Source organism: Schistocerca serialis, chromosome 1 (assembly GCF_023864345.2).
Source record: "Schistocerca serialis cubense isolate TAMUIC-IGC-003099 chromosome 1, iqSchSeri2.2, whole genome shotgun sequence".
Lineage (NCBI taxonomy): Eukaryota > Metazoa > Arthropoda > Insecta > Orthoptera > Acrididae > Schistocerca > Schistocerca serialis.
In genome coordinates, this window is record NC_064638.1 from 141,329,584 (window position 1) to 141,344,794 (window position 15,211).

Below are 15,211 nucleotides of genomic sequence, written 5' to 3' on the forward strand. Positions count from 1 at the left end.
TTCAAAATTCCCTACAAAAGAATGGCCCTGACTAACATTAAACTATACCTTTCACAAATCACTTACCTCACAAAAATCTTCGCTGCTCAAGCTACTGCAATACAGCGAGCGCCACTACTGCCAGCTAAATAAAAGATTCAAACTATGGAAGGCACTAACTACTGATAGGGATAGTTAGCAAATGAAAGATATTAATAGAGAACAAACAATGTATTTACCTTGATATCATCATATATAAATATAGCAGTTCATGACAAATTACAAATCTCCGCCATCTCTCTCCCCACATCCACCACTGCTGGCGGCTCACCTCCAACTGCGCAACGCTACGCGCTGTTCACATCCAGCTGCCGCTGCCCAACACTACAATGGCAGACAACAATGCAAACTAGCCACAGACTGCACACAGCACAGTCAGTGATTTTCATATTGAGGTGGCGTTACCAATAAAAAAACCTAAACAGCCTACTTACATAGAGAAAACATAAACAGCCTACTTACATAGAGAAAACATAAACAGCCTACTTACATAGCCCCCATGCTCCCCACAAAAAATTTTACAAATTTTTTTTTTGGGCAGTGGCCTATAATGATTTGATAAAATTTTTCATAATTACAATAACAAAGAAATCAAATGCACACACTTATTGATACAATGTTGGTCAAAAGCAAAAATTTTCTCACAGTCTATAAAGATAGTCCTGATTCATCACAGTAAAATAGCAGTGTTTTTCTCAAAGTCTGAGCAGTAAAAGAAAATGCACACAGAAGTAGTGGATTTCCATGCTGTCTTGAAGAAGTAGTGTTGTCCTTCCAACGGAAAGACAGTGCTGACTCTCGACATGCTGACAGGTAATGGGCCACCATGGAGCAAACCCACTGCAGAGTCAGTCGAAGTTTTGATGAATATTGGTAGGTAGGTTATCACAGAGCAGACCCACCGTAGTCCTGGTAGAGATTACGATATTGGTGGGCCACCAGAGGTGCAGACCCACTGCAGGCCTTGTAGAAATAATGGTACTGGTGAGTCAGCAAAGGTGTAGACCCACTGTAGTCCTTGTAGAAATGGCCAGCAGCCATCTGTTGCGACTGTGCAGGTGCACAATCACCATCGAAGAGTCTTGCAGAGAATATAGCAAGTCCATAAACCACCACTTGTGCACTCACAACGTTTTTGGAATTGTCCTTAGAACCAGCAATGCTGTTATCCAGTCCCTTGCTGAATTAGTAACACACGTGCAAACACTAACAGTCCCTACGTCTCACATATTGTCCATATACTATGACCAACAGAAACGTGTGCAGTGAAAGGAATGCTTACAAGTTACTTAATTTGATGAACTGGTGTCAATTACAATATTATAACATGAGAATACAATAACAAAATACAAAATACATCATTAAAAACATAACAATGAAAATAAATGTTTTTAGTACAAAATTGATCACTCAAATACGTGTCCTGTAGCGCTAAACATGCGTCTTGTTGCAACATAATCTGTGTGGAAGTGTCGTAGTTATCGTCCTCCGAAAGCTAAGTTCTGCAGAAGTCAATGTACTTACCTCATAATACACAAAAGTGAAATGCTTTGCGTATAAATGTCTTAGTTATTACGCTTATTGCCGTGATGAGGAAAGTACTGTGCTATAACGTATTGTTGTGCTACGGAAAAGGCAGTCTCATTGTAGCTATACCACAAAAGTTACTACTAAAACCTGTTTTACTTTCCAGAATAAAACAGAAAACTGTGCAGATATAAAACAGAAACACTGCAAAAGCAACATTGTAAATTGTCACTCATTAGTAGCGTCGTGATAAAATCGTGTAGCTGTCACATAAACTAACTATTGTCTCATCTGGTATCTCACAGAAAGTACTTTAAATCCGGAATGTATTTTCAAGTAAACCAAAATGTTGCATTAAAATCTCATTAGCAGTACTGGTAAATGTTCTAAGTATATGAGCCTTATAGTCGTTACGTAATCGTGCAACAAACAAGCAAGAATGTACACACACAATAACACGGTGACGTCTGTTTACTATAACAATGCATTCGTCATTTCTGTTTAAATAAGTTCTCTTGGTTCTTGATTGGATATTTAACTTCAAACATTGTTGTATGTTAACAGATTCTAAGTCTGACAAAGCATATTAGTAATGTGAAGCGAAAACTTATGTGGCAAAGACAAAGTTGAAAAGCTGATTATCTTTCAATAAACGGTTTTACATGTGAAATGTGGTGCAAGCCTTTACTCTTCCTACTATGCAAAGCTCGAGCTTCAACGGAATTATCATGTCGTATACGTCGGTAAAGAATACTGGAATTTTTCTCAAGGTTAGCGTCTATGTTATTTATCTCTGAGCCAGCCGGCGCACGCGGCTGCCTGCGGTGCGAGTCATTGTCTGTCTCTTTGTTGGCGCGCGTTGTTATTGGGATTAGGAGACCTAACTTCTACAAATTCGCCTTGCCGAGAGGGCCCAGCTCTGTTAGAATCCCGCCAGTTCTGATGAAATTCACGTCTATCGTTTTGTCGGTAGTTTACATAGTTTCTTGTTTGTCGGTCACGTGGTGGAGAGTTTCTCCCTGAATCGTAACTGCGCGCTGAACTGTTGCGTCTGAAATTATTCTGTCTCCCTTGATAATAATAGTTCTGATTACCATATTGTCTGTTTCTATGGTTATCTCTGTCACATTCATTACTACGGAAATGCGATCTTTCTCTGTAACTATTATTACTCTGCCAGTGGTTGTCATATGGGTGGTGTCTGTTTTGGTCACGATTTGCATTGTAAGAATAGCCTTGTCGCGTCCAGTTATTGTTTCTGTCATTGCGGAATTGTGACGTATGTGACCTGTAGTGATTGTTTTCCTGTTTTCGCATCCCGCGACGGTCTGTGTCAATTTCCAGTTCTTGTAACAGTCCCTGAAATGCTTCAATGTCGTCTTTGCAACGTCCTGCTAAAATAATGTGTCGTAAATGTTCAGGCAATTTGAGTAAGCAAATGCGGATGAGTTCTGAGGGGCTGTATGGGTTTGACAGGTACTGATTCTTGTGCAACATGTCTTCAAAATATTTCACAAGACTGGAAAATTCAGATTGTTCGAAATGTTTCATCATTATGATGCTATATTTTACCCGGTCTTGTGTAGCTTGAGACCAATATGCTGAGAGGAAGGCATGATAAAAATCTCCTTCACTCTGACAATCGTGAATTACCGATCGCATTCTTACAGCTGGTTCATTCTCCAAGTAGCCACACATAAATTCTAATCTGTGTTCTAACGACCAGTTGGGAGGAAAACAATGCGAGAATTGATGGAGCCATGCTTGTGGATGAATGTCGTTGCCAGAATTCTTAAATGTTTTGAATTTACGTGTAGTAATGAACAGCTTATAGTCAAAGTCATCGTGTCGGCGAGTAGCATCTCGGTCATAGTTACGTCGTGTCGGCGGTTCCATCTCAAAATTCGGTGTACCTTGCCAATTTCTTTCATAATTACCGAAATGCCCTGTGTTATTATTTTGTGGCTTTTGCGTATTTCTAAGTTCCTCTTCCCGTGTTGGAGCGCGAGTGTCTTCTGAAATACGTAATTCTTGTATTACCTGTGTCAGCTGATCTTGTACTTCCCGGATTTCTCTTTGGTGTTGCGTATCAATTTGATTCAGATTTTGTTTCAGTTTCCTAATTTGTTCGCTCTGTTCTGTGTCATTAAAGACTACCGGTTTTGCGTCATTCAGATTATCATCTACCTTCGTAGATAAATTATTTAGCTGATCCGAAAGTTCAACTACTTTCTCTGATAATGAACACATTTCCTCAGTGTGTTTTTCTGAACCAAGTTTCAGAGTGTCCATTTGTGTTGAAATCGAATCTACTGTGTCCTTTAAGTTATCCTGAGTTTTTGCAAGTTGCGTAACCGAATCGGTAGATGCAACTGAGTCAATTTTAGCCCACAAGGTCTCATGATTTTCATGAACAATGGCTTGCAGTTCTTTTATGGCTGCTTCGTGATTCTGTAATGCATTTTCATGCCGCGAAAAAATAGGTTGAAAATGCTCACAAATTTGTGTTTTTACGTCATTACAGACTTTTTGACATTTCGATTCAATGTTATGTAACTCAGTAGTTAAATCTTCACGTGTTTGTTCAAGCGTGGTGTGAAGATTTTGTTCCATTGTGTCTAACTGTTGCTGTGTTTGTCTCTGGTGTTGTTCCATTGTGTCTAACTTTTTAAGATTTTGTTCCACTGTGTCTAACTTTTGAAGCTTTTGCTGTGTTTCTCCCATTTGTTGTATTAATTGTAATAACAATGCATTGGTGTCTGAAACATGTTCCTCAGTGCTTTTCGGCAGTGAATTTACACCGGAAACATTCACATTTTGACAAGCAGAAAATGTGTCTTGACTTATTTGAGAAAACGGTGAGGATCCAAAACCTGAATCTACAGTATTTGCAATATTGTGTTCTGTCATTCCCGATTCCTGAGGCGAGCTGTTGCCGACCGATCGATCGATAATGCTTCCCTGTTCTCTAATTGTTTCACTGTCTACACCATTGTTTGCCGTCCGCTCCATTTCCCTATGCACAGTTACCAAATTACTACTTTGAACATCAGTTAATTCATTACTCGGTGGCGCTAACACACTGCTTTCATTTTCACTGTCATTTCTCAGTTTACTTTGGAGCCTAGTATTACGTTTTTCACACGCCATTATTGTCAAAATATTTCACACGACAACACAAAAAAGCACAATTTGAAGAGCAAAAATAAGAGAACACATTAACATAACACTGAAAATAATACCTAGTTAATTGCAGCTGCGAAATACTTGGTGCAAATCTACATGCATGCCACAACTGTTTTACTATACAACAATGAAAGACTGCAACTACAAAGGAAATTCTCTCTACAATTACGCGCTAGCAATAAACAAAAGCTACACTAAATACACAAACTTCAAGAAAAAAATCAGAAGATTCCAGTGAGGTATCCTAGGCTAAGGGTCGACATATGAAACGTCCCCTTTGAACAATTCTACATGACTGTGCTTAACCTGACACACAATATTTTGTTAGCGCAACGCAATCTGACTTTCAAAATTCCCTACAAAAGAATGGCCCTGACTAACATTAAACTATACCTTTCACAAATCACTTACCTCACAAAAATCTTCGCTGCTCAAGCTACTGCAATACAGCGAGCGCCACTACTGCCAGCTAAATAAAAGATTCAAACTATGGAAGGCACTAACTACTGATAGGGATAGTTAGCAAATGAAAGATATTAATAGAGAACAAACAATGTATTTACCTTGATATCATCATATATAAATATAGCAGTTCATGACAAATTACAAATCTCCGCCATCTCTCTCCCCACATCCACCACTGCTGGCGGCTCACCTCCAACTGCGCAACGCTACGCGCTGTTCACATCCAGCTGCCGCTGCCCAACACTACAATGGCAGACAACAATGCAAACTAGCCACAGACTGCACACAGCACAGTCAGTGATTTTCATATTGAGGTGGCGTTACCAATAAAAAAACCTAAACAGCCTACTTACATAGAGAAAACATAAACAGCCTACTTACATAGAGAAAACATAAACAGCCTACTTACACTTTCTCATAAATAAGTTGAAGGGGGAACTATATCTGAAATAAAAACGGTTCCATTGTACTGACTTGTAACAAAAAAATTGTTGACTAAAAGTTAAAAGTCATTTTAAAAATGTATCAAGACTCAGAGGATTTAAGAAGATGTTTAAAAAAATTGGCTTTCTTCCGAAAAATTGAGTGAGAAATTATGATTCATAAAATAATACAAAAATCTTAATAATTTTCTGTACTAATGTTGTAGAAAGAAAATAGCTAAAAAGAAACAAAGAAAATAATTTTTTTCTTTAGAGCTTGCATCATAATATATGTCTGATAACGACATGATTATTACAGTAGATGCACCAAATAGCTGCTTATAATAAGTAATCTTTATTTACGACAAACTGTTTCGGCTTTATCGCCATTTTCAAGTAATTCCAATTACAATTTTCGTGAACATATGTGAATGTGAGTATCATTTATATTAAAGTAGCTGTATTGTACTCACGTCTAGATTGGTGTGACCTCCATATTACGTCGTTAGTGCACTGTCTCATAACTGTCACTATTTTAATAAGATCGTAAATGATGTAAATATGTTGAAAATAAAGTGTTAATTACGGTGTGGAGGTAGTTTGACAGTTCCACTCTTACGAAGCTACATGTTTGCAAAGATTGTGCAGATGAGCAGCGATATTATTTTACTAATTAAAATTTATTACGATTGTCTTTGGTTGTTGCATGTGTTACTTCCGATTTACCCATTTTCGTGTTCTAAAAGTTCAATAAAGTTTTTGTGGTAGTACTTGTTCTGAATCCTGTATCTTCGTTTAGTATTCCTTGTAGGTATTTTCTCGTGTACATATAGATTCCTAATTCTTCAAGAATGTTCATTGCAAAACCTTTTGTTATTCTGTGCAGAATCTGGCGTGCATTTTCTATCGTTTCAGCTGTGTGATTTTGATTTTTTTTAAGTGTAGAAAGAAGATCGACTGATTATATTTGTTGTCTCTAACGTGTTCTTTATGTCTCACATTAAAATTTCTTCCTGTTTGGTCAATGCAAAAGGTATTACAGCTGCCACATCTGATGTTATATACGCCTGGGTTACCATATTTCGATTTCCTAGTGGTGGCGGGAAGTAATTTTATTGAAAGATTGTTATTGGTTCGAAATGCTAGTTGAATATTTGTGGCTTTAAAAAGTACATTAATTCTGTTGGAGAGGCTATCAAAGTAGACTGCGGGAATGTATCTTTCTTTCTGTGTCGGTGATGTTGCTCGAGTTAGGCATATCTGGCTATGTACTGTGTTCTGCCTTGGTGTTTTACATTTCTAGTATAATTTTGTGATTATGTCGGGATCAAGTTCTTCTAGAATTCCTGGTTTTTCTAATGGTAGGTTATTTGATCTATTAATCAAAGAAACGGAAAAATGCTAGTTTATGAGCCACTGGATGACAGGCATTGGCATTTATAATATTATCAGAATAAGCAGTTATTTGGTGCATCTACTCTAATAATCACGTCGTTAAAAAAAAATTCAATTACAAAAGCTTTGGAGGATGCCTATCTACTACGTGCATGACCAGTTCTAAGCCTGGATAAAATGCGAACGGATGCTCTTATTAGCAAAACAGTCAGAAAAACTGCAGCCAAAATATATACGGTCGGAAACACAACGCTGACATCACAGGTGACAGAGTCCACGAAAGTCCTGCCTCAATGCCTCGTTGGATTGTGCTCTGCCGGCGATGTACACTATGTGATCAAAAGTATCCGAACACCTGGCTGAAAATGACTTACTAGTTCGTGGTGCCCTCCATCGGTAATGCTGGAATTCATTATGGTGTTGTCCCACCCTCAGCCTTGACGACAGCTTCCACTCTCGCAGGCATACGTTAAATTAGGTGTTGGGAAGTTTCTTGGGGAATGGCAGCCCATTCTTCACGGAGTGTTGTACTGAGGAGAGGTATCGTTGTCGGTCGGTGAGGCCTGGCACGAAGTCGGCGTTCCAAAACGTCCCAAAGGTGTGCTATAGGATTAAGGTCAGGACTCTGTGCAGGCCAGTCCATTACAGGGATGTTATTGTCGTGTAACCACTCCGCCACAGGCCGTGCATTATGAAAAGGTGCTCGATCGTGATGAAAGATGCAGTCGCCATCCCCGAATTGCTCTTCAAGAATGGGAAGCAAGAAGGTGCTTAAAACATCAATGTAGGCGTGTGCTGTGATAGTGCCATGCAAAAGAACAAGGTGTGCAAGCTCCCTCCATGAAAAACACGACCACGCCGTAACACCACCACCTCCAAATTTTACTGTTGGCACTACATACGCTGGCAGATGACGTTCACCGGGCATTCGCCACACCCACACCCCGCCATCGGATCGCGGCATTGTATACCGTGATTCGTCACTCCACACAACGTTTTTGCACTGTTCAATCGTCTAATGTTTACGCTCCTTACTCTAAGCGAGGTGTCGTTTGGCATTTACCGGTGTGACGTTTTTTCTCATCTCCCGCATAAATGTCACAGTACTCGCAGTGGATCCTAATGCAATTGGGAATTCCTGTGTTATAGTCTGGCTAGATGTCTGCCTATTACACGCTACAACTCTCTTCAACTGTCGGCGGTCTCCGTCAGTCAACGCCCGCATCTCGTGGTCGTGCGGTAGCGTTCTCGCTTCCCACGCCCGGGTTCGATCCCCGGCGGGGTCAGGGATTTTCTCTGCCTCGTGATGGCTGGGTGTTGTGTGATGTCCTTAGGTTAGTTAGATTTAAGTAGTTCTAAGTTCTAGGGGACTGATGACCATAGATGTTAAGTCCCATAGTGCTCAGAGCCAATCCTCCGTCAGTCAACAGACGAGGTCGGGCTGTACGCTTTTGTGCTGTATGTGTCCCTTCCAGTTTCCGCTTCACTATCACATCGGAAACAGTTGACCTAGGGATATTTAGGAGTGTAGAAATTTCGCATACAGACGTATGACACACCCAATCACTTGACCACGTTCGAAGTCCGTGAGTTATGCGGAGCGCCCCACTCTGCTCTCTCACGATGTCTAATGACCAGTGAGGTCGCTGATATGGAATGCTTGGCAGTAGGTGGCAGCACAATCCACCTAACGTGAAAACCGTATGTTTTGTGGGGGGGGGGGGGGGGGGAGGGTTGCGGATACTTTTGATTACATAGTGTAGCTACCAGACCATCGGCGTGGGCAGGCCTTCGCTCAGAAAGTGAAAAATGTCCCCTGCTAAACGTAGCTCGCAATTTCTAGGATTCCTTGGCATTTTAGAGATTCTTAGTCTTCATGGTACTTTATTCAGCGATATTTGGCTATGAAAGTTGGAAATTGATGCATGTAGAATATAAACGCTTCTGCTCATTTTTATGTTTTCGGCGGGGAACCGCATGATCTCCATCACCCTTCCTCTCCCATGCTTAGGATCCATATCTGCTATTTATATATGTAATGGTACTGATTTCGGATTGATATAACTCCACTTTTCAGTCACCTGTATGGATCGATGTGGATGTGTGAAGATGATATACAGTAAAAAGAAAGAATAAAGAGAGCTTATTAGAGTTTGTGAAATGTACAGGGTGAAACACCTAAAAATTGCACCGCAAATATTACGGAAATGGAAAGTGCTATTGATGTGCGGTTTCCACAGAATGAATTCGTCGTCAGGAACTCGTATTCTTAGTCATACAAACAGATTGCAAAAATACTTAGAAAGTGTACTTTTTGTGCAGCCATACACTTTTTAAATGGAACTATGCCTATTGACATTAACAAACTAAAAGTAGGGTAAATTAGTCTGTAGCTGGTGTTTGTTACAGGATTCTAGTGCGAATCGTTTACGAGATATCATAGTTTGAAAAGTTTCCACGACGACACTTGTTTGTGCCACTCAACCTGCTTATGTTTGCTTATAATTTGCTTGTGAGTTCTTTGAGTGCCTTGCGACAGTCCAAGCAGTAGTCGAAGCAGTGGTTCGTGAGAGCGATTGGATTTATCAAGGCAGAAAGAGCCGACATGCTCATGGTGTATGGAGAATGAAGGAAGACTACAGTTCGGTAGCTCATGGTGTATGGAGAATGAAGAAAGAATACAGTTCGATTTTCTTGAACGGTACAAGCTGTAAGATATCCCAGTAGACATCAACCAGGTCAGTAATTATTTATCAGTCACTTCAATCAGTTACGAGACATTAGTAGTATAAGACCTGGACAACGTAACAGAAGGAAATAAGAGACGACATAAGAGGGAAAAATTAATGTTCTTGCTGCTGTCGCTGCTGTTGATCCGCACTCTAACTCCCGCGCAGTCGCACGAGGAAGTGACATGAATCAGGCCAGTGTCCTACGCATTCTCTACCGACATAGGATCAATCCCTATCACGTTTCTCTAGCTCAAGAGCTCAATGAAAACGATTATGAGAATCGTGTCAACTTCTGTACATAGGCATTAAGACAGGACACTGCAGGACAGGACACTCTCCGTATTTTCTTTACTGGCGAAGCATTAATGGCCAGGTAAACCACCGAAATTGCACCAACGGTCTGTTGACAATCTCCGTTGGCTTCGTCAGGTGGAACTTCAGTGTCCGTGGAGTGTAAACGTATCGTGTGGGATAGTGAACCACCCGCTCTTATTCCCGTTTCACGTAGACGGATTACTGAACGCACACAAGTATTGCAGCCTCCAATCAGACCATCTTCCACGGATGCTAGGAGACGTTCCTCTGCAGACTAAGAGTAACCTGTGGTACCAACGTGATGGCTTTGTCTAGCCCATAGTGCACAGAGTACTACAGCATGCCTCCACGAATTGTTTCCAATTCGTTGGACGCAATGGACCTGTACCTTGGCCGGCCCGGTCCCTAGATTTTACACGTGTAGACTTTTTTCTATGGGAAAAGCTGAAATACGCTGTCTACAAGGACACACCAACTACATTTCATGATATGCTACGGCGTATTGCTGTAGCCTGCTCGGAATCTCCGCTGAAATGCTAGCTCGTGTGCAGCAGTCGTTCCATACCGCTGTCAATGGTCGTTTCGAATATAACCTGTGATGGTGAATTGTCTCATTACTGGTCAGAATCCACATAACTGGTGTATGCACTTGTGTTGTTCTTTATTGTGTGCTACCACAGGTATTGCACAATTGTCCGTGAGGGAAATTTCAAAACCATATCTCGTAAATGATTTACACATCAGTCCTGCAACAAACACTACTGACATTCTGCTTCACCTACTTTTGTCTGTTAGTGTCAGTGGGCATTGTTCCATTCAAAAAAGTGTATGTTTGCACAAAAATACACTTTCTAAGTCTTATTACAATCTGTTGCTTGGCTAACAATACGAGCCCCTGACTACCAATCCATTCTTTGAAAACAGCACAGCAATAGCATTTTCCATTTCCACAATATTTTCGGTGCATGTTTTGGATGATTATCCCTATATGTTATTAAACAACGTAAACTTTTATGGATATAATTTACAATATGTGTAAAATTAGCCAAAAAAGCATAAGAATAAAATGTAGACTCGTAAACAGATGGAAAACTGATTGAAGAATGCTTGTTTCAGCTTTTGCAGACTGGCGGCTACAAACCGATGATTCTCAAGATTATGTTCGTCATAGCGGTCTTTGTTTCCCAGTTGGGTTTTTTCTGTATACTTGGCAACAACGTCATTGAACAGGTCAGTGGTAAAGTGTTTCGACAGATTTACTCCAGAACTTGAACAACACTAACAATATACAGCATGTACAAGTAATTGCTCCAATATTTCCCCTACAATGTCATTTTCGTACGGTCCATGTGGTCCTTCTTCTGCATATTCCAGTAAGCTGCAATCCGAAGCCATTCTGTAATATTTCTTACGTAAAAGAGGGACACATTCTAAACAATCAAAAGATCTTGATCAACTATAGATCAGTCAAGCTATATGCGTGCCTGGAACGATAACGTTGCTGTTAGTAGTCAGGGACGTAGATAATTTTTTCTTCTGGAGGGAAGTGGTTATCAGTACTGTTGAAGTACGACAGGGGCCGGCAAGAATTCGGCTCGTGTGCTTTAGTGCTCAGCCTGGATTTACACTCTTCCCCACCACTCTAAGTTGTCTGAGCGGGAGGAGGGGGAAACTGCAAACGAGCCGCCTTTAGATGGCAAAGAAGTCGCAGTAAACCATATTTCCCAGTAACACTCATCAGAATGGAACACATTTTCAGTATTATTTAATTATTTTTGACTCGCTGAAGACAATTTTTATCTCGTAGAAATTGTCCACATATGGACAGACGCAGACAATTTCACAACTTTTCGCACTCATGTCAACACGTAATCGTGATTTTAGTTTCGTAATGGAAAAAGGTATGTTGATAGAAATACTGCAGTACTTTTGCAACCTCTTTATCGAATCGTGGAACTTAAACCTGAAGAAAATAATGTAGATGTTCTGGATGGTTTTAACACAAAAGAATTTTTCTTTGAAACAGGAATTACACTGCAGAATTATCAGTTGCAATGCACTTGCACGGGAGCACTTTTAACTGATATGGCGAATAGTCTTGAAACAGATGTAAGACTGACAGTGTCCTCAAGATGTTTAGAAAACTATCGTTGTGATTCTTTCAAGAACACAATGAATTCTTCACACCTCAAGTTTTCTTTGACGTCAGTGAACTTAGAGAACTCAAATGCGAACATGTTTAGGTTAGGCTTTATCGTGACTGTTACTGACATTAAATGAAACAAGAAGTTCACAGTTGGCAGTCACCGTTTTATTTATTTCCACGACGCGTTTCGAAGGTTTAAACCTCCATCATCGGGTGGATTTACATTAGTAAGTATTACATTTGTGTGTGTGTTGTGTTACGATTTTGGAGGAACTTGTGGCACTGCCTAGAGGAGAAACAAGACACTATTTCAGAATATGGTTTAGGATTACTTTTGACAAAAAATTAAACGCATACCTAATGGTAAACATTAAATAAGTAAACTAGAGTACCTTCAGTGGTCACAGGTTCCTTTTGCTGTCGTAACACATCACATGTATACTGCCACATTTGTAAATAAATATGGCGTCTGGAATCAGCTGGGTGCAAGGTTCGTATAGCAGAAGAGAAGACATAATCGCAAAGTGCAAAGAATATACATCGTAACAACATTATTGCAGAATAATTGTTTTAAGCATTTGGTGATGTTTGTTTTGAGGTGTCAAATATTGTGTGTGTACTTCAGGTGGTATATAAATCCAATTCTGACAAGTTAAAACAGCTAAACATTCGTACTCGTTTATACACTCCTGGAAATTGAAATAAGAACACCGTGAATTCATTGTCCCAGGAAGGGGAAACTTTATTGACACATTCCTGGGGTCAGATACATCACATGATCACACTGACAGAACCACAGGCACATAGACACAGGCAACAGATCATGCACAATGTCGGCACTAGTACAGTGTATATCCACCTTTCGCAGCAATGCAGGCTGCTATTCTCCCATGGAGACGATCGTAGAGATGCTGGATGTAGTCCTGTGGAACGGCTTGCCATGCCATTTCCACCTGGCGCCTCAGTTGGACCAGCGTTCGTGCTGGACGTGCAGACCGCGTGAGACGACGCTTCATCCAGTCCCAAACATGCTCAATGAGGGACAGATCCGGAGATCTTGCTGGCCAGGGTAGTTGACTTACACCTTCTAGAGCACGTTAGGTGGCACGGGATACATGCGGACGTGCATTGTCCTGTTGGAACAGCAAGTTCCCTTGCCGGTCTAGCAATGGTAGAACGATGGGTTCGATGAAGGTTTGGATGTACCGTGCACTATTCAGTGTCCCCTCGACGATCACCAGTGGTGTACGGCCAGTGTAGGAGATCGCTCCCCACACCATGATGCCGGGTGTTGGCCCTGTGTGCCTCGGTCGTATGCAGTCCTGATTGTGGCGCTCACCTGCACGGCGCCAAACACGCATACGACCATCATTGGCACCAAGGCAGAAGCGACTCTCATCGCTGAAGACGACACGTCTCCATTCGTCCCTCCATTCACGCCTGTCGCGACACCACTGGAGGCGGGCTGCACGATGTTGGGGCGTGAGCGGAAGACGGCCTAACGGTGTGCGGGACCGTAGCCCAGCTTCATGGAGACGGTTGCGAATGGTCCTCGCCGATACCCCAGGAGCAACAGTGTCCCTAATTTGCTGGGAAGTGGCGGTGCGGTCCCCTACGGCACTGCGTAGGATCCTACGGTCTTGGCGTGCGTCCGTGCGTCGCTGCGGTCGGGTCCCAGGTCGACGGGCACGTGCACCTTCCGCCGACCATTGGCGACAACATCGATGTACTGTGGAGACCTCACGCCCCACGTGTTGAGCAATTCGGCGGTACGTCCACCCGGCCTCCCGCATGCCCACTATACGCCCTTGCTCAAAGTCCGTCAACTGCACATACGGTTCACGTCCACGCTGTCGCGGCATGCTACCAGTGTTAAAGACTGCGATGGAGCTCCGTATGCCACGGCAAACTGGCTGACACTGACGGCGGCGGTGCACAAATGCTGCGCAGCTAGCGCCATTCGACGGCCAACACCGCGGTTCCTGGTGTGTCCGCTGTGCCGTGCGTGTGATCATTGCTTGTACAGCCCTCTCGCAGTGTCCGGAGCAAGTATGGTGGGTCTGACACACCGGTGTCAATGTGTTCTTTTTTCCATTTCCAGGAGTGTACAATCAGGTGAAATGTTAAAATGGCTTAAACTTCATACTTGTTGATAACAATTAGGTGAAATGTTACAGACTTTAATTACAATGATCATATTGGCTACAACAGTAAAATCGTAAATACATTACACGCTTTGATTGGGATTAATAAACAGATGTGAGGTGAGGGGCTGGAGGCAGAAGGAGAGGTAGAGAGAGAGAAAAAGTGTGTGTGCGTGGGGAGGCGGGGGGGGGGGGGGGGGGGTGAGTGAAAGAGAGAGAGAGGAAAGAGTGATTATATGAGAGCAAACATTTACATGGCAAGGAGTCTTAAGATTGTACGTTGCATATATTAGCTACCTAAAGGTTGGGATAATACATTGGTCAATGCTATAAAATATGCAGTAGATATAAATTTGTGCCAGTAGCTGATATACATACAGTTTCAAGCTGACAAGGGGTACAAGCTGTTGGTGTGATGAATTATCTGTGAATGAGGTCAATCTCTTGTACTCTTCGCAGCTGTCAATATTTATGATAAATGTTAGGTGCGTGCGTGTGTGTGTGTGTGTGTGTGTGTGTGTGTGTGTGTGTGCGCGCGCGCGTTTTGAAGAGTGTAGGCAGTTGCTGAAAACGGAGATGATACTATTGTAAATATTGTCATTTTTGTCATTTAAGATGGACTCTGGTTGTTTCATTTGATGTTTGTATATTTATAGTGTTTCAAGGATGTCTAGTTTTCTGCCTTTTGGTTGGATGTGTAGGATGCTATTACTTGTGTTGTTAACATGGTGTTTTGTTTCATGCAGGTGGGTAGCTATTGCTGATGTGTGAAATTTTTTGTTTTTTAGTGCTGCCATGTGCTCCTTGAACCTAATCTCAAATGATCTGCCTGTCTGGCCT

General features: G+C 41.7%; 1 protein-coding gene across 1 annotated transcript in view; it reads left to right on the top strand.

The window, feature by feature from the left end:
• The window catches only part of LOC126456536 (odorant receptor 43a-like), a 177,533-nt gene that overhangs the window by 144,066 nt on the left and 18,256 nt on the right, over positions 1-15,211 (top strand). Inside the window, exon 6 of the mRNA XM_050092319.1 lies at positions 11,198-11,311. Coding sequence (XP_049948276.1) covers positions 11,198-11,311 — 114 coding nt within the window. The remainder of the gene's footprint in view (positions 1-11,197; positions 11,312-15,211) is intronic.